The sequence below is a fragment of the Coturnix japonica genome, chromosome 38 (assembly GCF_054131305.1).
Source record: "Coturnix japonica strain WE chromosome 38, WE-NBRP24, whole genome shotgun sequence".
NCBI lineage: Eukaryota > Metazoa > Chordata > Aves > Galliformes > Phasianidae > Coturnix > Coturnix japonica.
The window spans coordinates 4,313,704-4,337,315 of record NC_140700.1 but is presented as its reverse complement, the minus strand read 5'-3'; the positions used below and the strand labels follow the sequence as shown (position 1 = coordinate 4,337,315).

General features: G+C 47.8%; 3 protein-coding genes across 10 annotated transcripts; 1 reads left to right on the top strand and 2 right to left on the bottom strand.

Annotated features, from left to right (window-relative positions):
* Nucleotides 1-37: 37 nt before the first annotated feature.
* Nucleotides 38-5,772, bottom strand: DDX20 (DEAD-box helicase 20). Of its 2 annotated transcripts, none has more exons than XM_015885344.3 (11): nucleotides 5,575-5,772; nucleotides 5,084-5,178; nucleotides 4,107-4,275; nucleotides 3,913-4,027; nucleotides 3,689-3,831; nucleotides 3,296-3,434; nucleotides 2,919-2,977; nucleotides 2,434-2,516; nucleotides 1,952-2,057; nucleotides 1,764-1,865; nucleotides 38-1,381 (listed from the first exon to the last, which is right to left on the bottom strand). In XM_015885344.3, the coding sequence occupies exons 1-11, from the start codon at nucleotides 5,750-5,752 to the stop codon at nucleotides 267-269; spliced, it is 2,304 nt and encodes a 767-aa protein (XP_015740830.2). In that variant the 5' UTR covers nucleotides 5,753-5,772; the 3' UTR covers nucleotides 38-266. The 2 variants fall into 2 exon arrangements, with proteins under 2 accessions (XP_015740830.2, XP_015740831.2); XM_015885345.2 differs by having other exon boundaries at nucleotides 141-1,381; nucleotides 5,568-5,772.
* A 2,298-nt stretch (nucleotides 5,773-8,070) lies between these two features.
* LOC146754804 (uncharacterized) lies at nucleotides 8,071-20,048 on the bottom strand. 5 transcript variants are annotated; one of them, XR_014938842.1, is made up of 4 exons: nucleotides 16,519-16,971; nucleotides 11,242-11,435; nucleotides 8,468-8,577; nucleotides 8,071-8,324 (listed from the first exon to the last, which is right to left on the bottom strand). XR_014938842.1 is itself a non-coding variant. In XM_085527419.1 (3 exons), exons 1-3 carry the CDS (start codon nucleotides 16,825-16,827, stop codon nucleotides 8,523-8,525), a joined length of 558 nt encoding a protein of 185 aa, XP_085383545.1. In that variant the 5' UTR covers nucleotides 16,828-16,971; the 3' UTR covers nucleotides 8,071-8,522. The 5 variants fall into 5 exon arrangements, 2 of the variants coding, with proteins under 2 accessions (XP_085383545.1, XP_085383544.1); XR_014938844.1 differs by lacking the exons at nucleotides 11,242-11,435; nucleotides 16,519-16,971 and adding an exon at nucleotides 19,922-20,048; XR_014938843.1 differs by lacking the exon at nucleotides 16,519-16,971 and having other exon boundaries at nucleotides 11,242-11,599.
* Nucleotides 10,934-18,799, top strand: INKA2 (inka box actin regulator 2). 3 transcript variants are annotated; one of them, XM_015885381.3, is made up of 2 exons: nucleotides 10,934-11,022; nucleotides 17,049-18,799. In XM_015885381.3, exons 1-2 carry the CDS (start codon nucleotides 10,987-10,989, stop codon nucleotides 18,000-18,002), a joined length of 990 nt encoding a protein of 329 aa, XP_015740867.2. In that variant the 5' UTR covers nucleotides 10,934-10,986; the 3' UTR covers nucleotides 18,003-18,799. The 3 variants fall into 3 exon arrangements, with proteins under 3 accessions (XP_015740867.2, XP_032305173.2, XP_085383542.1); XM_032449282.2 differs by lacking the exon at nucleotides 10,934-11,022 and adding an exon at nucleotides 15,496-15,561; XM_085527416.1 differs by lacking the exon at nucleotides 10,934-11,022 and adding an exon at nucleotides 16,267-16,491.
* Nucleotides 20,049-23,612: the final 3,564 nt, after the last annotated feature.

The window sequence follows — 23,612 nt, the reverse complement described above, 5'->3', positions numbered from 1 at the left end:
CAAAAATCACCAGGGAAAAAAATCAAGTGGAGAAAGCTGGGCTTGTTTTGCATTTAATCCTTATTGATGTTTCTTACACAGAAGCAACCAACTTTCCTTTTGTTTACTTAGCATTTTAAAGACTGCAGCTGAACATTTAGTTGTCTGCTATTTCATTTTATTAACAACTTGTAACAACACCACTGCTGGAATGCATATAAAACAGTTACCTGGACACAGCCTGATAATAGAAAAAGACAGTACTTTGCTTAAACAATGCCAGTACATTAATCACCACCTTCCAGCAGTTCCTGAAAGTACACTGAGTTGACGTAAGCATTCATCCACATCAAGTGCCTGTAACTTCTCCTGTAGTGAAAGTGAGAAAGTGCAGCATAGTAGTTCTGCCATGCTTGATAGTAAGATTTCCAGTAGTCTTCATAGCTCCACATCTCATGAGGAAAGTCAGGAACACCATCATCCCAAGAGCCACAGGAGCAGTTATCTGCAGTTTTCCTTGGGGCAGTATCAGTATACTGATAGGAATGCTTTTTCTTTTCTTTGGCATTTTGTTTCGGAGCTTTCTTTTTCACCTGATTTTGCTTTGGGACTTGTGAGGGCTCCTTCAGCTTCTCCGGTGTGGGACAGAAGCCTGTAAGATCCTGACAGGCAGTGGGGACATCACTCTTTACCTGCCTGTCTGAATATGCCTCAATACATGAGTTATTTTCACTACTGTGAGAGGAAGCCATTGAACTGTATGAAGAATCACTGTCATCAGACAGAAGATCATTTGCTACCGTGTCTCTATTATGTTCCACCTCTTTCCACTCTATACCACCATTTCTGGGGAGTTCACGTTGATCTCCTGGGCCTGAATAGCTTCTTACAATTTCAACATCTCTCTCCAACCCTTCCTTAATAAAGTATTCATAGTCCTCAACAAAGTCTGAAAAGCTCCAAGGACTGCTCTGTTGGTTTTTGAAGGATGATAAGCATGGAATTCTAGGCAGATTTCTTTTGAAGGCTTCCTCATCTGGAACCTCTGTGTTACTCTGCTCAGCTGTTCTGGAAACAGCTTCTACCTGATTTTTCTGCTTTGTATTGCAGTTGGAGGTTTGGGAGTTCCTGCTGCTTTTTCCCACCTTAGCAGAATTTGTGTATTTCTTCACCTGCTTTTGTTCCAAAGCATCTTTTGGCTTCTCTTCAGAAGAATTACCAACTGGAAGGTTAGAAGGAGGCTGAGGTACCTCTGTAGAATTATTTTGGACAGGCTGAAGTACTGGTTCTTCTGGTTTAAGACACACGGTGTCAGAATTCACAGAAGCCCCTGTGTGTACAACAGGTTTGACTTCAACATCCCAATCTTCAAACTGATCCATCATTCCAGGAGGAATAGGCTCTGCACAAAAGGGCAACAAGCAAGCACTCGATTACATGCATCCTCCCTTCTGGAATTCAAATGAATACTGAAGTCAAATGCAGAAAGGCTTAATACTAAGTTTCTAAAAGTTCCTGGAGTTCTGTAATTATAAGAAACAGCTGGATTTCGAGTTCCTGTCTCCATGTACAGGCATGCACTGCAGACATTCTCTATTCCTTTGCATTATTGCAACAGTTACACAAGTGGTCACAAGCACTGAGGATAAATCCTGACAGTACCAAAGTTAATTCAGCAAATATTCACGTCAAACCTGAAGTCTTGAATGAACAGCAGAAATAAATAGGAGAAACGTATATATATGGATGGATAGATACAGCTGCATTCACAAGACAGAACATACCAGGTAAAGGAAGAAGCCATAGGTTACATTTCTGAGCAATTTTCATCATCATGTTTTCCTCCTCTCCACGGCAGCAATAGGTCACAGATAAACCTAAAGTTCCTGTGGTACAAAACAAAGTATAATCACCTCACTAGACCCAGCAGAACTGGTGCAACCTCGAGAAAACCACATGACAGTGTTCTTACCAAAGCGGCCAGCTCTGCCAATACGATGCATGTATGTTTCCCAGTCTAGAGGAACATCCAGATTGATGACCAGATTCACCTTTTCAGCATCAATTCCACGCGATGTCTCAAGAAAACAAAGTCAAAAGGGGATAGTAAGTGAACGTGCTTAAAAAGATGTTTTTAAATGCAACACATTTGGGAGCAACTGCTCATGTAGTAACTCGAGTTGTTGCAATACGCTATAAAGCATCTACAATTTTCCAGTGAGTCTACACAGAGAACAAACATCCTGCATTGGAATGTAAGAATTATGGCTGAGTGCTTCAAACATAACCACTGCTCTATGTGAAGTTGTACTGTGGGTATATTGCACTAAGGAAAACCTAATCCCACCCAGTCCTCAAATCAAACACTTGAATAGCACGTCTGTATTCTAGTCTAATTGGTTCTGAAATGGTTTTGTTTGCAGCAGTCACATACACTATGAAACACCAACTCACCAAGTCTGTGGATATCAGAACTCTACAGTGGAATTGCTTTAATTTAGCCATAGCATCAAGCCGCTGGCTTTGATTCATGCTGCCTAGGGGGGAAAAACAAATAGCTTATGTTCAACAGATTTATGCCTTTATAACTCCTAGAAAACATTACTTTATAAACTATAGATGATATGAGAGGTAAGCTCAAGAGAAACTTCCTCAAACATCTATTCTAAATCAGTAAATATAATAAGCAAGACAAGCAAGAAAATAAATACACTTGGGCAAGCATTCATAATGTGATTCCCCAACAAACTAGAAGGCTGCAAGCTTCATCAAAGCAAAAATTGAACTAACATTCAAGTCTTAGAGACCATGAAGATTCTATTGCTCTTCTTAGTTATTCAAACAGAGGCCATGCAAATCAAGCTTTCAAGATGTATCTTCTTATGTTAGGTCATATTTACACACCATTTCAACCAACAGAAAGTTCTAAACAGGCTTACCTGAAATGCACTCAGCAGGAAAGCCTCTGGATGTTAGTATTTCAGCTAGATGTTGAGCCCTAATAGAATATACACAATAAAAACAGTAATTATGAGTGCACATATAACAGCCCATGTATGTTCCTTAACACAACACTGTTCTTTACAGGCAAGGACTCTACTATCATCTTATGGACAGTTCCTTTATAAACAGACATGAGCAACAGATAATAGGACTCAATGTAATCTAATGTACTTCCGTGCTGAAGTTTTACTGTTAATATTTCAGACTATTCCAACATTTCTGTTCTGTATCTCAGAAACCTGCACATTGCTTTGAGATCTTTAAAAAAGGTGTTAAAAAAAGACGCAAATTCATCCTTGAATGGGTTTATTACCTGCTATGCAAATTCGAGAAGACCAATGCTTGATTAAATGGAATCTTGCTGAACAACTCTTGCAGGTGCTGGGTTTTTTCCTCAAATGTTTTATGTGGAAGTGGATGGGAATTCACTATTTTATAATACTGCTTCAGCCCTGAGCATGAAACCAAGACAGTCATTAGATTAAGGATTCCCATAAAGACATGAAAGCTAAACTGCTATTTTAGCTGCTTTAACACATTGGCAAAGACTTTTAAATGCAAACATATACACCAAATAAAACCTTATAGGATATGTTTTTTCTTAAATGGAAGAAACACAGAAAGAATCCAAAACTGTGAAGACATGCTTTGGTCTCAATACACTGCTCACAATCTATTGACAACATGATCAATAAACACAACTCACCAATGAGACTCGGATCAGTAGGATTCAACCTCACAAACGTTGGTTCTCTCATGTACATTGTCAATGCATTAGCTAATGATTCAGGGTAAGTAGCTGAAACAGCAAGCATCTGTTTATTGGCTGGCAGTGAAGAGTAAATCCAACTATGAGAGACAAAAATGGGAATGAATAACGAAGATTAATCTAATCTGCAGATAAATACACAGGGTAAGTGGTTTTCTCACTTGATCTGCTCCTGAAAGCTGCCTTCTTCCAGCAGCTTGTCTGCTTCATCAAGAATGAAGAGCCGGATACTGGCAGTATTCAAGTAGTCCAACTCTATGAGCTGTTTTATTCGACCTACACATGAAGAAATACAAGTAAACTTAGCTTCTCAAATATTGACTTGAAGTTTAAGCTATGTGAAGCATGCCCATACCTGGAGAGCCAACTGCTATGTGGCATTTCTTTAGTCGGACTTTATCCTGGCTCAAAGGAGTACCCCCAATGAAGACATGGCATTCCAAACCTTCCATTTTGATCCCAATGGTTGTGATAACAGCATGAATCTGCACAGCGATCTCTCGAGTTGGAGCCAAGATAAGAACCTGCAAGTAACAAACAGCTGTGTTTGAAAGCCACAGAACAGCTTGTAAGATCAAAGCATGTCAAGTTGTGATGATTTAGAACCACAGGACGGTTTGGGCTGGAAGGGACCTTTAAGATCATCTAGTCCTAAATCCTCTGCTATAGGCAGGGACACCTCCCACTAGCCCAGGTTAATCACATCCCCATCCAGCTTGGCCTTCCAGAGAGGGAACCTCCACAACCTCACTGGGCAACCTGTACCAGTGTCTCACCACCCTCACATTAAAGATATTCCTCTTAATATCTAGCCTTTGTGGTGCTCAGGGATATGATTTAGTGGAGGGTTTTTAGGGTTAGGATACTGGTTAGGCTGCGGTTGGACTTGATGATCTTCAAGGTCTTTTCCAACCCAGGTAATTCTATGATTCTATATCTCCACTTTAAAAGCATTTCCCTCCATCCTGTCACTATAAGCCCTTATAAAACACCCCTCCCTGCTTTTCCTATAGGAGAACCCACCAAGTAGTGGAAGGCTGATATAAGGGCCTGTCAGGCTGAAGAACCCCAGCTCTCTCAGCCTGCCCTCATAAGGGAGGTGCTCAGACTTCAAATACAGCTGTTTATATGCAACATACGAAGGGCTCGGATATGTTCTTAGCTATGAAAGTAATACAGCAGGCGTTAGAATACAAAGAAGAAGAAGGAAGGGGATAACTTCTATAGGTGCACACAGAACGAAAAGAGCCCCATAGAACAGAATGCCCCTTCCACAACATGAAGAGACCACCACCATAAGGCCTCAGAACCAGGTTCTGTACCGGGTCTCACCTGTGTGGCTGTGCTGTCCAGCAGCAGCGAATCCAAAGCGATGGTGGAGAAGACACAGGTTTTACCGGTACCGGACTTGGCCTGTACGATGAGATCTAAAAAGAACTCATATATATCAATGGGAAAGGCCTCTCACACCCCCCAGAACCCATAGATATCAATGGGAAAGGCCTCTCACACCCCCCAAAACCCATAGATATCAATGGGAAGGACATCTCACACCCCACAGAACCCATAGATATCAATGGGAAGGGCCTCTCACACCCCCAGAACCCATATATATCAATGGGAAAGGCCTCTCACACCCCCCAAAACCCATATATATCAACGGGAAGGCCCTCTCACACCCCCAGAACCCATATATATCAATGGGTAGGCCCTCTCACACCCCCAGAACCCATATATATCAATGGGAAAGGCCTCTCACACCCCCCAGAACCCATTGATATCAAAGGGAAGGCCCTCTCACACCCCCGAGGCCTACCGCTCACCCAGCCCACAGCGTCCCAGCGGAATGGCCTTTAGCTGCACAGGAGACGGTCTATGGAAGCCAGCCGCCTCCAGCCCCGCCAGAACCGGAGGCGATAACAGCAACGAGCCGAAATCAGACGGGCCGCCGGGCAGCAGCACATCGCGGGTGCGGAACCGGCCTTCAACGGGGGCCGCCATCTTGAGAGCCGGAAGAGATCGCTCGCTTTATCACGCGAGAATTCAGCGCCCGCCGCACCGCTAGGGGGCGCTATAGGCGCATTGCGCTGTGTGTTATCTGTGCTTATCAATGTGTGTTATCAGGCTGTGCTTATCTATGTGTGCTCTGATCTGTCCTGCATAAAAACGCTGCAAAATAAAGCCACAGTGCAGCAATGCACCTCAACCACACGCTGCTTGTCATCCTGACACCTCCAGGAAGCCTCAGTGTGCGGTGGTCTGCAGTCAGAATGCAATTCGTTCATCCTGTTTGCATTTATAAGGCAAAATAAGTGGCTGAGTCTATTTGGTTATTATCTATTTGCTGTTATTTGGTTGTTTCTTAGCATTAGATGAGATGTTCCTATAGATATCTGAGCACACAACAGCCCTGCAGGGAGGGCAGATGGTGGTGGCAGGGCTGGGGTGACATCCAGCATCTTCTTAACCCCATTTGTTCTTTAATTGCTAAGTGGATATTCCCCTTTGGGTCCTCAAAGTGGAAACGGGTCTCCAATGAGATGATTCTCTGGATACATCCAGGAAAGGAGAGGGACAAGGAGATGTAAGAAAAGCTTTGGTTAAAGGCAGCCTCTTATAACCCTTTTAAATTGATGTGATTCAAGCAGACAACAGAGAGCAGTCAGGACTATCTGTGCTCAGTGGGGAAAGGCAGAGAAGAGGTGATAAAACATCCCCATGCAATGAGCTGCTCCTCCTTTCTGCTTCCCTCACCTCTCCCTGAGATATCGGGCGTGTTGGGGTCTGGATGCAGAGATCACTGTCCTCTGCCATGCAGCGTTAGTGACACATTCAGACACATCACCTTAATTCACAAAGACACCAATGTCTGTGGAGGCTTAATCAATTTTCTCAGCCCCCCACTGAAGTTTGGAGGGAGGGATTCCAAACAGTCTCAGTGTTTCTATGCTGCATTGCCCATCTCCACTTGTTTTTGTGGCTGCATCAGATCAGCTCCTGCAGTACTCACACAATCTATGGCTGAAAGATGTGGCTCAGGCTCTGTCTCTTTACTTTTGCATGACATCCAAAGTAACACCAGAATCCCTAACACTAACACGTGGAGTGCAAAGAAACATCCATGCAGCTCAAGTACCAGCACTGAGTACTCACTATAGATTCATCCATCTCTTTGTAACTTATTCTCCATCCACTACAGCTAAATTCCCTTATTAACACTTTCTAAGCACTCACAAAGAATTTCTACTGGCTTCCAGAGCTGTCAAGCTCTGTATATCCTTATAAAATACATTCATTATGGGTTTGAATGTAGTTACTGTAAACAAGCACCTGCCTTGTCTGATTCCTTTAGCTTCAAAGCGTTGGTCTTTTATATCTTCTAAGACTTGGAGTTACTCAGAACAAGTCTTGGTTTCCATAATATTTATAAAATAGTTGAAAAGTGAGATAATCTCATCCCCCCTTTGCAAACGAGTTTGGTTGAAGGCATTCTCTGTTCTTTGCAGCACACGGAAATCACTCTGAGGAGCAGAGTATGTATTTGTGTTTACACTGCCATAGTAACTGTGTGTGTTCTCCGTACAGTCAAAGTGCCATTGATGTTAACACAGATAGTGGATTCATCTTCACCACCAGTGCAGAAGCAGGAGCTGATGCAGCTACTTCCATACTGAAAAACCTCACATGCACTATTAGTAATAATCTGGAAGGGAATGCCCCATATCATGCGTAGTGCCAGAGGGGCAGCAAGCAACCAGAGCTCATCACTCCACCACATTCCCCCATTCCATCTTTAATGACCATGACTTGCAAAGACAGAACGTTACTGTTTGATTCTTCCCACATTCCACTTCCAGTCTTTTTCTGACCCTTCGCTTCAGCACGCATGAATTAAATAGCAAGCTGTCCCAGGCAAGGGCTCTGCATTATTTATCTGTGCTGTTTGGAGCCTAACACGGTGGGTGCTGAAGGAGGTGAGGAGCAGAGGTTACACACAGATACACAAACACATGTGTTATCCTTTCCCACAGGAGAAAGTTAATGAAGTCAAAGCAAGCTCTTGGTTTCAGATATACGTTACCTTTTTGTTATTACTCAAGGCCTGCAATTGAATGAGAACTTCTAAACCCTCCTGTGTCTTAAAAAAAAACAGTTTGGGGGCTTTTTTGTTAGAGAAAGGCAAGTATAATGCAGGATTTCACTTCAAGTATGACAACATTACAGGGACACAAAAGAAACCATCAGAGTATCAGCTCAGATAACCTATTTCAGCTATGGCAGTGAGGGGTTTACAATGACTGCCCACAGTTTGCAATAAATAAATACCATCTCGTTTTAATCTTGGATAAGCTTTTATACGAAGGTTTGCTAAATTATTTTTCAGCTTGTATGAAGATGATTCAGGTCACCCAAATGCAGCCAGCCGAGCTGTAATCCATTCTGGAGCTCCAGATAGCACAGTGAGTGCAGCAGTTCTGCTGCCCTGGCACTTACCCCACACTTCAATGCTGGCTGGGGAGTTTCTGGGGCTGGAGCCTTTACTTCTGTGCTGCAGGCATAGCAGGGTATGGGCCTGAGAGGGATTCAAGAGCCACAAGTGCAGAGATTGCATACAACCCCATGGAATAAATGGTTCTGTTTACAGGGGAAACTTCACCACTTAATGCACAAATATAGAAGCAGAATCCAGGTTTCTGACCTGATATTCTTACCTACCTTGTGGCTGGCTGCTTATGGCCCAGTGGATTTTAATGGATGGATGCAATTTAGGTCACGCTGCAGCCTCAGCAAGAAGAGATTTGCCTTCGGTGTGCAATAAAGTAAAACTGGAAGAAAATTCAGAGATAAGCACGGTTGTTAGTTCAACAAAGAACAGCCTCGTGAAAGCACTGGATCAATGAACTGAAAGACAACAAATGAGATGAGGAAGCCCTCAACTGTGAAGGGATGGATGTGTTCTCCAACAGAGAAGGAACGAGGCAGTTCATGTAAGTGGGTACAGCTCTGAAGGCATATTCTATTTTTTACCCAAGGATCTCAGTTTTTCATGTTATGCTGCAATAAGCCACATTGTTTTCTGCTTAAGGGGGTTTTGCTTTCAACTCTGTGCTTTCTTGGAGTCCTGATTTTCCAGCACGCTGCACCATCTGCTCATTGCTCACACAAGGGAGCAGGGCCTGCAGTGTTGTCCCCACTGAGAACCCAAATGTTGGGCTGTGGGGAAATCCCACTGAGGAAATGCTTTTCATTTTCCTGTTCACTTTCAGGTTCCTTTTAGTTTGGAGCACACGGATATTCTGCTCCTTTCTATATCAGCCTCACTGGACATATGCAATCCTAGAGGCTAAAAAACTGACCAGAACAACGACCTTAAACAGGAGCCAAGCAGAAGCTAAAACCTTTTTGCTGCTCATCTGCTGGCAGATCGCAATGCTAAGTCCTACAACTGTTACAGAGCTTTCTGGAGCACAGCATCTGCCCATTGCCATGGACATGTGCAATAGGTCCTGGATGCTGGGCTGGAAAATGCAGTATTGCTCAACTTAGATTCAATGCTTCCAGTGATTATATGTATGCTGTTTTTTGCTTGTTTTAAACAGGAATATTCCAAGTGCTGGGAAAAGCACCATTTAACATAATGATAAACAAACAACTGCTGTAAAGGAAACAGTGGGGTGAGAGCCTGGGATAATCCCTGATCTGATTTCATGCTGGTTTTGAAGATGCCAAAACCACAGAGCACAGCATCAACCTCCTTTGTGTAGACACAGCTAACCCAGAGAACAGAAGTCATTCCCTCTTGATGGCTGTGGGTCCTCCTGCAAACAGACCCCTCAGGAAGGCACAGAAAGAGGAGGGAGGATCTTCCAGTGTAGCGTGAATAATGGGTGGAGGCAGGCGTTCCAGCCCATGTTCTCCACACGATGCCATCTTTCTGATTTTCTACCACTGACTGGCTGTTCAGAGCTGCCATATGACACTTGACATGCATGGATAAGCAGGGGAGCAACATCCCCCAGCCCTGGGCTGTGGGGAGCATCCAGCTGGCCAATGAACCCAGCCAGACTGCAAGAGAAGGTGATGGCTGGGCCAGTTGGCTGAGACCTTAGGGAAGATCAGGCCTGGCAGGTGTCCTGCTCACCTCCCAACGTGCTGTTAGAAGCAATTAACTTTTTGATAAGGCCATTTCTTTAATACATTTATATCTTTGTTGCCTCACATTCTATAAAACCTTGGAAAGAGGAGCAAGTTTTGTGCCTCCTTTCTTTTGCAAGACATGGAAATCATGCAGAAAGAGGTTGGGAATCTTGAACAGCGATGGGAGAGATGCTGGAAGGATCAGCAAATGTGAACTCCTAAGCATTTCCCAAACATACATGGAAGCCCAGAACACCAGCTTGTGATTTAAGCTGGGTTTTGACACAAAGGTCAGCTTTCAGAAGCACCGAGGCTGACTTCTACAAACAAAAATGTCACTAAGGATAAAAAATGTTTTCCTTCAAAAGAATTAAAGACCCGAAGAGCAAAGGCTGCAGTCGCTCTTTGACAGTGCTGACATTTACAGCAGAAAGCAAGTAATTGTCTCCCACCCCAGACGTGAGAGCAGTATCACTCATTCCATCAAGTTCTTTCCCACTGCAGAGTGATTCACACAAGCCTTGTTAAGCCAGCACAGGGATCTCAGCGTTTATTACTCCGACGACTCATAGTGCACAGGAGAGGAAAGCAATTAATACCTACATAAAAATACATGAGAAAGGTTGGAAAAAGAGAAAAAATCAAAGCCTTCCAAATTGAGTGCAGCAGCCAAAGCCCGGCTCGATGATCTCTAAGGTCCCTTCCAACCCGCACGAGACTGTGATACTATGATAGAGGTGTTTCCTGGCTCCCGTGTCCGAACAGGGATGCGACCGGCGATACCCCGCACAGCAAAGCGCAGTTCTCTCCCAGGACAAGGAGCAGTTCTGAGCACTGAAGGTGGGATGGGTCTCTGGGCAACCCCTCAGCGCATCCCCCTCCCACTATCTGATCTCCCATCCCCGCACCACCCGGACCCAATGCCAACAGAGGGGATGCGGGGCCGCCCCGTCTCTCTGTGCCCGCTCAGGTTGGGGCCGCCCAGCGGGGCGGGCAGCACCGGGACCCCCCTCCCTTTCTCTCCCTTCTCCTCCCCTCCCCGCTGTGTGCAGGCGGAGCGAGGCTCAGCGCATGGAGGGGCCGCACTGAGCCCGGCCATGGAGCAGCACCTGCGGCGGCTGAAGCAGGAGCTGGTAGGGGGCAGCGGGCGGGGGGCGATGCGGGGGCATGCGGGGCAGGGGGGGCTGGACGCAGCTGGAGGGTCGAGGGGCGAGCGGGCGCTTTAAAAAGGAAAAGAAGCGGCTGTCAGCGAAGATCGGGAATGAAAAGAGCGTTTGTGGGAGCGTGCGATAAGAGTAAGTTCGTAGGGATCGATATGATGCGAAGAAAGAGTGAGGTTGTCAGCGTCGGACCTTTGGGAAGATGCCTCTTCTTGAATGGGGAAGCCTTTGTCGTCGATCAGCGCTGTTTTCTCGCTCGGATTCGGATTGTGAGCTCGCTGGCAGAACTTGCAGGGGCTTGTCTGCATTGTTGGTGTGCGGGGCTTTGCTGGGGATGGAGCAGCGTTGGGAATCGTCTTCGGAGGTTTAGGGAGCAATGCAGCCATCTAATAAATAGATAATGAGAACAAAAGGGGAAGACGAGGCAAAGCAAAACGGGTAGGAGAAGTTTCTGGTGTAGGGTTTAACAGGATGGTGATTTTGGATGGAGTTCTGGAGCAGAGGATCACGCACGGTGTTCCTATCCTTACAGGAAGCATTTCATGTATATAAGCAACACTGCTGAGTCAATAGAGAGACGTGCCAAGGTCCAGCTGTGCTGCGGGCAGCTCCGGAGCCTCAACACATTGTAGCCTGGAAGGTCTTTAAAAGCTGAAAGGTGGATTAAATGAGTAGCTTCCAAAAGAACGTGCCTAGAATAACACTGTAGCAATACATACATGCCATTATTAGCCAAACTATTGTCACTTTGAAAACTTATTTCAGCCTGAAATTCCCAGCTCGGTGCTGCTCAGAGCACAGCAGTGCCAGGGTGCTCTGAAAGCACTGCTGTCATCAGCCATGCCAGCGAGCAGTGATTTACTGAAGGGAGGAGGTCTGTATTAATTAACATAACTGTAAGTGATAACCTCAGCAATAATAGCTTTTAAGAATCAATACTGGAATTAAACCTGGAATTAAAATAGATTAATGTTTCTTTAAAGGCCGGCTAGCAGGGCAAGAGACAGCTGGGGCCATCTGCGCTCAATGGTGAGTGGGAATGGAGCCTCCTGACCCTGCCTTCCTGCCACATTCTACATTACATGGCAGGTTTTGCCTCCAAATATTAAATGCACCAGAACCAAGATTCATGTGGGAAGGATTCGGATTGTTTGTGCTGCCAGATAGAGACAACAGCTGCTTTCTGAGCAGCTGAATGGGAGCCTGGTCAGAGAGCATCACCCTGAGTTGAGAAGCAGAGATATGCAATGTGTGCAGGAGCTGATCTGGTCAGGGGAGGGGGGCTGTGTAAAGCCAGCCTTGCTGGGGCTGGGCAGCACAAGGCGGAGATGTGAGGCCTCCTGACCTGTGTGCCTGGTTGAGGATGCTGTGCCTGGATATCCCAGCACAGCTGTATGCTGAGCTCACACAGCCCTTTGCCAGACAGGGCACAGAGCAGCATGGGTCCAGGCATGCAAACCCAGCCTTGGTGTCAGGCTCTGGGAATGCCCCCCAGGCTTCTCACAACAGCTCCTGAAGATAAACGTGGCCCATTTCAGTCAATGAGAAGGCTCATATTCCTATTGCATGTTTTCCATTGTAAGGCGATAGTTTCTGGCATGTGTGGTGTCCCTTTGATTGGAATTCATTCAGAAGCTTCCACTCACAGGCGCTGGGAAGCCAGGCACAGCTCAGCTGACACAGCCATTCATCACAGCCACACGTGAGCCCAGCGTGGAGCTGCAGCCATTCCTGACACTGTGGCTCCTTCTCAGTGCTGGCATTGACTTCAGGAGCAGCTCAGCACCCCCTGGGTCCATTCACAGCCCTTCAGCTTCTGGATATAAGATACAGAGACTTTGTTCCCCTCTTCTAGTTTGTAGGGCTGACATGGGGTACGTCATGCTCTGCCACTCCTTCTGGCATCTGTCCTTCATATGGCAGTCATGAAAACCTGCCACAGCGCTTATGCAACTTCCATTAATGCAATTAAGCTAAATACCGAAAGACTAGCAGCCAGACTCTGAGTCTGCAAAGATCCTCCTGAGGCACAGAAGTATCTCAGCTTTCTGAGCTGCTGCGTGTTGTCTCTCAGCAGCAATCTGTGAGCATTTAACTGGGGTGTGGGCACCACCAACCAGCTGGGCACAGGGAAGGACACTGGTCCTATTTAACAGCAACAGGATGGGAGGTGACGGCCTCAAGTTGTGCCAGGAGAGGTTCAGATTGGATATTAGGAAACGTTTCTTCTTAGAAAGAGTGGTTGTATGGGAAACTGGTAATCACAGCCTGAACCTCTGATTAATCAGCTGAGGCAAGTGTAGGGTCAGCTGTGGGAGACTGCTGGGCTGCAAAATGCGGTTACAAATCGTGGTTGCAATTGAATGGATGGAAGCAGAGTAAGGAAGACAGCTAAGTGCTGTGAACCATGTCTTCCATGGCTAACATCTGCTTGAGATCTGTTCAACCTCCTGGGAAAACCTTTGGTAGAGTTTCAGCATCCTTCCTCTTTTAGATGCACGCTCATGGTTAACACCCTAATGGAAGGAAAAGAGCTTAAGATGGCTTGAAATCCATGTGAAGAAATTCAAGGACAGGCAGAACACCGCAGGCTGTAGCATCCAGAGAGCACAGCTGGAGGGAAGCTCCCTATGCAGCACAGACCTGAGCTGGGACAGGAGATTAATCACAACGACCCAAACAGAAACGGAAACAATGTGATCAGCTCAGCACTTCTGAAATCATTTTGGTCTCCATTAGGTCACCCCTTCTAAATACCAATTGTTTCTGTCTGGTTCTGTTGCCTATCAGCCCTATTATTACAAGCTGCTATTTGCCGTTTGCTCTTTCCTGTCTTCTCAGGAATAGCTTCCTCCTGTTGCGTTGCTTTTACCTCAGAGCCGGACATCTGTCTTCCTCCTCATTACACAGCCGTGCTCAGAGCCCTTCTGCCCTGGTTCCGCCTCAGCTGCAGCCCTTGTCAGGCAGTGCATAGAAGGACTGAGCAGGCACTCATTGGATTTGGGATCATAGAATGGTCTGGGTTGCAAAGGACCAAAATACTCATCCAGTTCCAACCCCCTGCTGTGTGCAGGGTCACCAACCACCAAACCAGGCTGCCCAGAGCCACATCCAGCCTATTTGTTGAACCCAACTTTGAGGCATCCAGCTTTAAATGACAAATTCAGATCCCCATGAGCTGTCGTAGTTCCCATCTGTCTGCTGTTGGAAGCAGAGGTGAAGCTTTGCAGCCCCTTCCCCTGCGCTCTGGCTGGGATTTGAAGCTCACAGGAGCACAAGGCGGAACATCTCCTGCTGCCCACAGTGGCTGGGTTACATAAAGCCACTTGCATAACCTCTGTGAGTGCATTCGGGGGCTCTGTGCCAGTTGAGGGTTCTATGGGGTTTGTGCCACGCTCACACTCTGTCTCATGTTGCACTTCAGTTCCTTCCACGTGCAGGATCTGTTCTCAGTCCTGTGTTCCCAACATCCTTCCCACTGTGTCACTGCACAACCAGCATCCCAGGTCACTTAATGTCATCCCATGGCCAGCACTGTGCTCTATGTTCTGATGGAGGTGTTTCTGTTTTTGCTGCTTAAAGCCCAGAGAGCTGCAAAGTGAGAACCTGGGGAGGTGAGATCCACTTGGCAATGGGGAGGGAATGGCTGTTAGGCATGAGGGAAGAAACTTTTCTCCCCAGAATTCTCTCTCCAGGGTGCGTACTCTTAATTACCGCAGAGTAATTACAAGTGGATGGGATCCAAGGCCCTGCAAAACGATCTCCAGTCGGTGACTTCACTTGGGCTGGGTCTCATTCAAGGCTGATTCTGCACTGCGAGCAGCATTAGATAGTGCAGGCTTCTGTAGGATTGGGGTTTGTTGTCTTACCAACTTCCACAACCTGAACCTTCAGCAGTGTTTGTGAGCAGAGTTAAAAGCCTTGGAGCCTTTGAAACCCTTTTAGTGAAAGTGGGATCAGCTCCTTTTCCCAGGGGGGACACTGCAGCCATCCCCAAAATCAGCATCCAAACCTCAGCGCCCTTCATGGGAGAGCATCAATGTAAAGGAAAAGGGCAGCTTGGCTTCTCCAGGGGCTCACACTCCCTAGGCTGGCATTGGATTCTTTGCTTGGATGAGGGGAGTGCTGGAACGGGGCTCTGGGACTCAGATCCTGAGTCCATCTGCAAGAAACGATCACACGGATGACAAATGCTGCCCCATGAAATATTAATAAAGCCTCTCCGGATGAGGCATGCATTGTAATGATACCACCCATCATGGGGGAGTTAATTGAATCAATGAGGTGAGCAGTAGAGCCGGCCAGCATATGCTGGGGTTTGCTCAGCCCAGTCATTACCAAGGACCCTTGTCACTCAGCGCCGTGGTGCCTGCAGGGGATTTGATGAGAGGCAGCCAATGGGGGGCCAGGCCAGCTCCAAATCCAGCTTTTTGCAAAGCCCCAGATAAAACAGACTTCCATTAATAAGGCGAGAAAGGTTAGGACGAGAAGCATTACAGCAAATCTGGAGAGGTAAGGTGATAGTTTCGTCTGAGGCTTGTAGAACATATGGCCTCAGCTTTTGTGCTGGTAACCCGAGTGCTGGTAGTCTGGAAGTGGGGCACTATTTGCATATCTGCAGAAGTAGAGGTTTATTTGCTGGGGTTAAACAATGAGGTAGTTGGGGACTCTTGGTAGTAAATGGGAGGTTGAGAGCTTCTCTGGGTCTTCATGGGCAGCTCATTTGTTCTGAGTGATAACTGAGTTTCTTGGGAGGGAGGATTTGGGAAATCACTGCAGTCTGCTGGCTTGGTTTTGGCTCTGGGTTGTGAAGTGCAGGTAGAGGTTGGTGGAGCTTGTTGCTTTTGGACTTGGGTTGTTGCAAAAGAGCAAAGCTTTGGGTGTCTGCTCTGGCATAAAGCTCAGGTTTGGGTACAGAAATGGAAATGGAGCAAAGAATTGAATTCATTTAGCAAAAGCAAAGGAGAGGTAAAAAGCCAAAGCTGAACAAAAGGCACAGCTGTCCTTTACCTTAAACCTGAAAGATCTGTGGCTACACAGAAAAGAAATGCAGTGAGCCTTTCAAAGGGTTTGTTTCTGGCAGCGTAGGCTAAAGCTTTTCCTAGACAGCGCTAATCTGCTCTGCAAACCACCTTGCATGGATATACCATGCTGCACCTCCAGCCCCATCCCCTGCTGCTCTCCCTCTCCTTCCCATCCCCTCCCTGAAGTGGCAGCTGTTGGAAAGTATCGCCCATTTGTTTTATGGCTCAGCTTTGGGAACGTGATCCGGATCCCACCTAAAGAGAAAGCAACGGAGCAGAAGAAGATGGGAATGTAGAAGCTGCAGAGTTTCTCAAGCCTAATGTGGGAAGTTAAGCCATTATGGCAAATTTCAGGGATAAAACAGAGCTGCTGCTAATGCTTTTAGCATGGGAAGCAGAGATTGCTGCCTGCTTGGAAGTGAGTTTGGAGTTTGTTCGATGTTACCTCTGAAATTTGGAGTGAGTTGATGTTTCTTTGTCCTCCAGTATGAAGTGCCTGTAAGGAGAGAGTTGGGCTCTGAATAGGGATTCTATAGCAATGTGTGATCCTCGCTGGGGTTTCATTTACTGTTAGCACTTCGGGTATAGAAACAGTTCTCAGGGGAAGGCGCAGTCTCATTATTCCCACTCCTGATTTCCGTTTGTTCTCTGCACAGTGCAGAGCAAACAAAAGCAGCAGTGAAGGCTCCAGCTGCAGGCAGCCCGGCTGCTCCCAGCCCTGTGCCTTGGGGCTCTGCCAGGCGATTCCTGCCATCTCCAACTATTTGTTTTTGTTGTCAGGTCACAACACCCCGCTTCTTCTGTCAGCTTCTCTTGTTTCCAGAGGGTCAGACTTATTTTTAAACTGTTTCAAATCCCTGGAGAATTTGAGACGTATCCGATGGCCGTTCCGTGCCGTGTTTGGATGAGGGGAGGGGAGGGAGCTCTGCTGCTTTTTGGGGCTCCCACTGACCGGTGCTTGCTTCTTCCCCGCAGCTGTCCATGAAGGAGGTGGGCGACGGGCTGCACCAGCAGATGAACTGCATGATGGGTGCACTGCAGGAGCTGAAGCTGCTCCAGGTCCAGGCAGCTCTGGAGCAGCTGGAGATCTCAGGGGGCCGAGGACCCATCCCTGAGCAGCACCTGCACTGTCAGGGAGGAACAGCGGGGCTGGAGGAGCGGCCGCAGAGCAGGGCAGGGGCTGGGGGCTGCAGCCCTTCATCCTTCACCTGCTCCATGCCAGCATTGCCCCATCCCACCTCGCTCCCAGAGAGCAGCCACCATGGAGACATCCCCTCTTCCTCCTCCTCTTCCTCCTCCCGCATCCAGGAGAGATTCTGCTCCAAGGGACCTTCCCCAGCTCCATCCAGAACAGAGCGTGCACATCGCAGGACATCTGAGTGCAGCAGCCAGGGCACGGCTGGGGGATGGCCAGTGTGTGATGACAGCAGTGACTGGACGTCCTCCCTCATGTCCCAGAGCAGAAACAGGCAGCCCCTGGTCCTGGGGGATAACATCTTCGCAGACCTGGTTGGGAACTGGTTGGACCTGCCTGAGTTGGATAAGAAAGGGGAGAAGAGCGAAGCATCGCTGTCTGCTGGCAGGTCCCAGGAGCTGTGCAGGAAGTTCTCCCTCACAGCCAACATCTTCAAGAAGTTCCTAAGGAGTGTTCGACCAGACCGGGATCGGCTTCTCAAGGAGAAACCTTGCTGGCTGCCACCTGAAGACAAGCAGCCTGAGATTTCCAAGAGACCTAAAAAGACAAACAAACTCAAGGGGACATTTTACTTCCCTCTTCATGGGAACATCCAGAACCATCACAGCAAAGCGGAGAGGTGCCCAAAAGTGGAAAGCCATATCGAGAAAGCCAAAATGGGCACCAAGAAAGTCCATGACACCATAGACTACACCCAGTCCGGGTTTGATATCAATACAGCTGTTTGGGTCTGAGTTGGTTGGTGGCTCCCCCAAGCATCTTCCAAACCAGGGACCATATGTTGTGCTCTGCCAAGACCAAGCAGGTAGAGCTCCCTGTGGAGTGAGCTGTAGCTTCAGCCATCAACATGTGGAATCTCTGCTGGTTCAGCCCCATGGGAGCCCTCAGGGGCTGTTTGTGGAAACCATTGGCTTCTTTGGCAGCTTTTGGGGTGAACCAGCTCCCGGAGCCTGCAGATGTGGGTCACCTCTGGATGAAGCAGCTGCAGCACAAAGTTCACTGTGTGTGTGTGTGTGTGTATGAGTGTGCAAATATACATATAGTTTTATAAGGAAAATCTTCTCCTGCTTGCGTGCACTTCAAACTGGGTTACGAGCCTGGCAATTTCAACAGTGACCCCAAAAGACTTCTTTAAAAGGAAGGCAAATCCTGAATTCAGAAGGCAGCTTTACTCGGACAGTCGCCCACTGCAGGTGTTGGATCCCAACATTGCTGCATTTCAGCTGTTTCTCCCACTCTCCTTTCCCTGCAGACAGAGCAGCAGGATGAGGTTCATGCTCAGAGCACTGTGACATCAGCCTGTTTCAGCAGCTTCGCCTCTTTCCCCACACTCTTCTCCCAGGGGGTCACACTGAGACTCAACACAACGTTACCACGGATGTTTCTTGTTGCACTGTGACACAATTTTGCAAGAGACCTTTGTGATGGTTTTGTTTCTTATGCTGTGGTGTACAAACCCCGTCCTGAAAGAACCAAGTTCTTCAGCATCCCGCTCTCCAAGAGCAACCAATAAAACAGCATCATCCCTACACAGAGCGCTCCGTATCGTGGTGTTGGTGTCCAAACTGTGCATGTCAACCTCAGCCCCCAGACCCAAACCCCAGCTCATGTGTGTGTCTTCAGGTCTCATCCCACCAGGGGATACATCCTGAGGGGCTGCAGGGCTCAGCACGTGTCTGAGTTCTGTGGTGTTGGGTTGCAAAAACCTGTTGTGGTCACTCCAAGTTTAGGAGTGTGAGCAGCAGCGTTTGGTCTTTCAAACATGCGACTCTTTCAGCCTCAGCCCTGGACACAAGGGCTGATGGAGCAGAGGCATGGAGGGAGAAATATTCCCCCCTGCCCCCCCTTAGAAATTAAATATAGGCACAAGGCAAGCCCTGCTTCTGCCCATACAAGGAGAGAAGAGCGGGTCAGCATCTGCCAGCGCTGCTCAGCACTTTTTCAGGAACCTGAGTTGCAAGCAGCTTTTGTTTTCCTTCCTCACAGGCTTTAGGGCTGATTGTTTTCTCTCCCATTTCTCTGAATGCTGAAAAGCTGCTTTTCAGTATCTTATTTATCAGCAGCCCTTCCTGTTTATTACAGATGCCCCCCCACCCTTGGTCCCCTCCAATCCTTTCCCACCAGCAAAGAGAAGGAGCTTTCTATAAGCAGCAACAACACCAAACAGCAGAATGCAGCACAACGGCTCCTTCCAGCACCAAGAACCAAACTTCCCCCTTTCCTTGGCTGTGCAGGCAGCCCACCCCACTCCCAGCACTGCTCCTGCTGCCTTTATACACATCCAAAGGGTATTTTGCACAGCAGTAGGATTTTCTGGGGTGTTTACATTGACAAGCAATCCAGCCTTCAAACAGCCACTTGAAAATCACCCAGTAGCTGCATCTCCACATCCTTGGGAGAAATATATATATATATTTAATTAATATTCCTTAAGAGGCATTCAGACAATAAGGACTATCAGCCGAGCCAGACGCCCTACCCCTTTTTGTCTCCGGAGCAGGATTTGCTAATAGATGTGGGGAGGATTTGTGAATTACCATTTTACTTCTCCAGGGACTTTTCCCGAAATGATAATGGCTTTTTCTCCTCTTTTCCCCCCCCTCCCCATGAAACTGCCATGAAATAGTTCCCTGTTATTAAGTATGAGACCTACCTAATTAGCACGATGACAGTCTTTAATGAGGTCCTAGCCGTGTTCTGCATCTTTGATAGGTGCGATTAATACCAAACCCTGTGTGGTAATTAAAGAACCACGTTCCCCTGTCAGCCTGCCCTGTGGATGGCAGCGCTTGAAAATGAAGCACAGGAGTTTGGATTTATTAGAAATCTCAGTTCTTGGGGCCGTGCAAAGCCCAGAGAGGATCAGAGGGAATTTGACACCAATAACATTCAGACAGTGGGGGTTAATGAGGCAGCAGCACTGCCCAGCTCTGCCCATTGATGTCCACTGATGCCCATTGACTCCCATTAATGCCCAGCACTACTCAGTGCTGCCCATCACTACCCATATCTGATGCCCACAGACCCCCATTGATGCCCAGCACAGCCAATTGCTGCTTGTGCCATGGGCCCTGGGCAGTGTTTATGTCTGTCCCAGTTCACTGTGTGCAGAGCTGTGGGCTCTCCCATCTGGTGCCCTGATTCCCAGGGCTGCTCCTTGCTTTGCTTCCATGCTCTCCCATCCCATTCAGCACTGATGCTCACAGTGTGCTTCACACAGTCAGATGGCCTCCAGAAGGCACACAAATGTGCCTGTAATTAAAAAAAACCCTATTTTCAAAAGCATTTCACAGCTTGTTCTTCTGACAACGGGATGGGCTGACGCTGGGCAAGAGGAAGGCAAACACAGGTATTGCCTTCTGACTCCCCCCACTTCTACACTGCTGTGCCCCACTAACCAGAAAGTGCACACAGAGCAAATTAAACAATCAGTTCCCCTCATATTGAGTCTGGTATGAGACAAGAAACCAATTGTCACATCCACACCCTTCACAGCCCAGTGTTGCTCTGTGCTCTGCTACCACAACACATTCCCCACCACCTTCACTGAGTTACTGACCATCAGCAGAATCCCTTCTCCCCCTTTAAGCAGAGCTCCCAAGAACTGAACCAACGCTTTAACACCCGTGTCTCCGCAGATGAGGGTATGTTTATCTTCCCTTTTGTTTATTGTACCCACGTGGCATTTCTAATCAAGTACTGGAGCTCTCTCCAGCTGGCAGGCAGCCTGTGCTGGTCTCACAGAACACATACAGACCACTTTCTGGCACTAATATCCCTCAGCTGGGAGCTGTGCTGTCCCCACTCAGCTGCAGGGGATGAGGCTTTGCCCTTGGATTAACCTGGGGATGGTCCAGCTGCCCACTCCCATCCCTTCCTGCAGCCTTTGTGGTTCTCTGCTCAGGTTTGTTGGCCTTCACCAAGCAGAAGGGAGAAATCAATCCCCAGGCAGAGGCTAAAAGGCAGCTCAGAACCACAACTCCCAGTGTTATGAGTGCTGGACCCCAACGTGGGCACCAGACCCATTAGTGTTCATGTGAGATGGGCCCTCCCAGGGGCCTCCCTGTGCTCACACCACCAGGCTGGTGCTGGCAGTGTGACATTTGGAACCCAGAACTAACGAATGCGATGTGCTGTCAGTTTTAATTAGTCCCTTTGCTCTGACTGTGACAGGTGAAAGCTGGAGCTGGGGCCCCGGAGGATGCATGGAGAGGGGAGGTGCCAGGAGGGGAATCAGCAGCTCACAGCAGAGCAGTGCCTTCCTTCCTCCCTACCATAGCAGTATTTCTGCCCTCTGAAGTCTATAGCAACCTGCTGAGCCTGAAGGTGCCTGTGTACTTCAGGAGGAGCATTGCAGAACACTTCATATCTGCTCCAGATAGAGGACGTTACAGCAGCCCCATCTGAAGGCAGAATCGAGGTCCCAGGTCACCCCCAACACAGTGACAGCAGCATTGGCTGCAGTGATGGCAGCAGTGCTGTGCAGCTGCAGCTCTCCCCGTCCTCCTCTTTTCATTCCATTCCAGCCCCATTACAGAGAGGTTGCACCCGGAGGCAGCTCGCCAGGCGTTTATGCATGCAGCTGCCTGAGCTGAATGCACGCATGTTAATGTGTGGAAATGAATCAGGGCCACTTTTGTACCAAGTTTTCTGCTCTCTGAATTAAACCCACCAGGTCTTCTGGACCAAAAAGAATCCAGCAGAGGATCTTTGCGCTCTCTGCTCACCCCCATCTGTATGGTTGAACGATACCAAGATGGTAACGGATATTCAAAAGGTTATTTATACGGAAAACTCACCGATATGGATGTCTTCACTGGGAAACACTGAAGCAATCTCCACCAGGAAGCCATCTCCAAGAGATGCTGCCTTAGTGGTGGTCAGCCCTTAAATAAGGTCTAGAGATGGAGTCGAGCTCCACCCCATCCAGGAGCACAGCTCCATTACTCTCACCTGTGCTCCCACAGCTGACCCCACATTTGCCTCAGCTGATTAATCAGAGGTTCAGGCCCTGGCTGGGATTGTTGCTCCTGTGCCATGAGCTGCTGTTGAGCTGCTGCTTTGCTCCTGCTGTCCACGCTTTGGTCTCCCTGGACCAACCTGTCAGTGCTGCAGCATGTCAAAGGTAACGCTTCCCTGTATCTCTTACCGGAGGGGATTATGTTCCCAGCAGGGGTTCAGGTTCTTTCTTTTGCCATCGTATGATTTAATGTGACAACTGTAATTTGATGTGACGCTCCTTCTCAACAATTCGCTACCTCGGAAAATCACAAACAAGCTTAAAATAAGAACAGAACACAAGGATTCGCAGCTCCCTTTGTGCTGCAGCTGGAAAAATAAGCACTGATCTCAGGACTTCTCTGTGCTTCCTTTGGGAGACAGCGAAGTCATGGACATGATACTGTAAAATAATCATGTGGATCCCAGCCCTGCAGTGAGAGTTGTCTTGACCAAATGCCTTCACCTTCCCAGAGCCCTGTGGAATTAAGAGCAGCCGCGTAGGAGCAGAGATCTTTGTGTATCTCCTAATGGGCCGAGGCTTCATTCCCTGCCCCGAAACAAGCAGGATTAGGACAAAACATACTCTTAGCACTCAGCATCCTAATACTATTGAGCTCCCTCTGAAATTAAGACAGCAAAGTAAACCTACAATGGCTGTGGAATTGAAGGCGTACATTTACTCTGAGCCCTCTGGTTCCAAACACTGACACTAATTAATCCTGGCACGCTCACTAATTGGCTGTCCCAGTGGCTCCCAAGGTAGAGGTGAGGAGCTCTGCACTGGGGCAGCCCCAGCCCTGGGTAAATCCCCATGTCAAACCATTCTTCCCTATGGGATCCCAGTGCTGACCCTATGGAATCCCACACCATGGGAGCAGAGCTGGGCACAACCCCACACAGCGTCCCCCCCTTCTTGGGCAAAGACAGTGAGGAAAGGGTTAAAACTGTCTGCAGGCAGGAGAACACCAACACGACCGCGCTCACCTAATCACGTTATTTAACAGGATACCCTCTCATTGATTGTAATTACTCATATAATTTGGGAAGTAATTCGCAGCCCATCGCTGTAGGGTGCACGGATCTCAGCTGGGAACAATGTGCCCAACTCTTCCTGCTATGGATGGAAGCTCTGCAGCCCTTCAGCCATCCCCAGGGCTCCATGGAGCACAGCAGCTCCATCAGATGGCCCCATTTCTCCATCCACGTGTGGCTTTGTTGAAGATGGGTAAAATCAGGCCACGCAACCCCAGCCCACACTTGCTTGGATTCTTCACCCGCTTTTGTAAGATCCTGATTTAATTAAGTTCCAACGATCCCAGAGGAATGTTTAATTAATGGTATAA

What these genes read in the sequence shown, in the direction of transcription:
- DDX20 (XM_015885344.3), bottom strand. Translation starts at nt 5,752, where the DNA reads ATGGCGGCCCCCGTTGAAGGCCGGTTCCGCACCCGCGATGTGCTGCTG. An exon ending in CATAGCAGTTGGCTCTCCAG is followed by an intron (nt 4,028 to 4,106) that starts GTATGGGCATGC and finishes CTTCATGTGTAG; the next exon opens with GTCGAATAAAACAGCTCATA. An exon ending in TACTGATCCGAGTCTCATTG is followed by an intron (nt 3,435 to 3,688) that starts GTGAGTTGTGTT and finishes TTTCATGCTCAG; the next exon opens with GGCTGAAGCAGTATTATAAA.
- INKA2 (XM_085527416.1), top strand. Translation starts at nt 16,414, where the DNA reads ATGGCAAATTTCAGGGATAAAACAGAGCTGCTGCTAATGCTTTTAGCA. An exon ending in AGATTGCTGCCTGCTTGGAA is followed by an intron (nt 16,492 to 17,048) that starts GTGAGTTTGGAG and finishes TCTTCCCCGCAG; the next exon opens with CTGTCCATGAAGGAGGTGGG.
- LOC146754804 (XM_085527418.1), bottom strand. Translation starts at nt 16,827, where the DNA reads ATGGCAGGAATCGCCTGGCAGAGCCCCAAGGCACAGGGCTGGGAGCAG. An exon ending in ACTCACTCCAAATTTCAGAG is followed by an intron (nt 11,436 to 16,518) that starts GTAACATCGAAC and finishes TCTATTTATTAG; the next exon opens with ATGGCTGCATTGCTCCCTAA.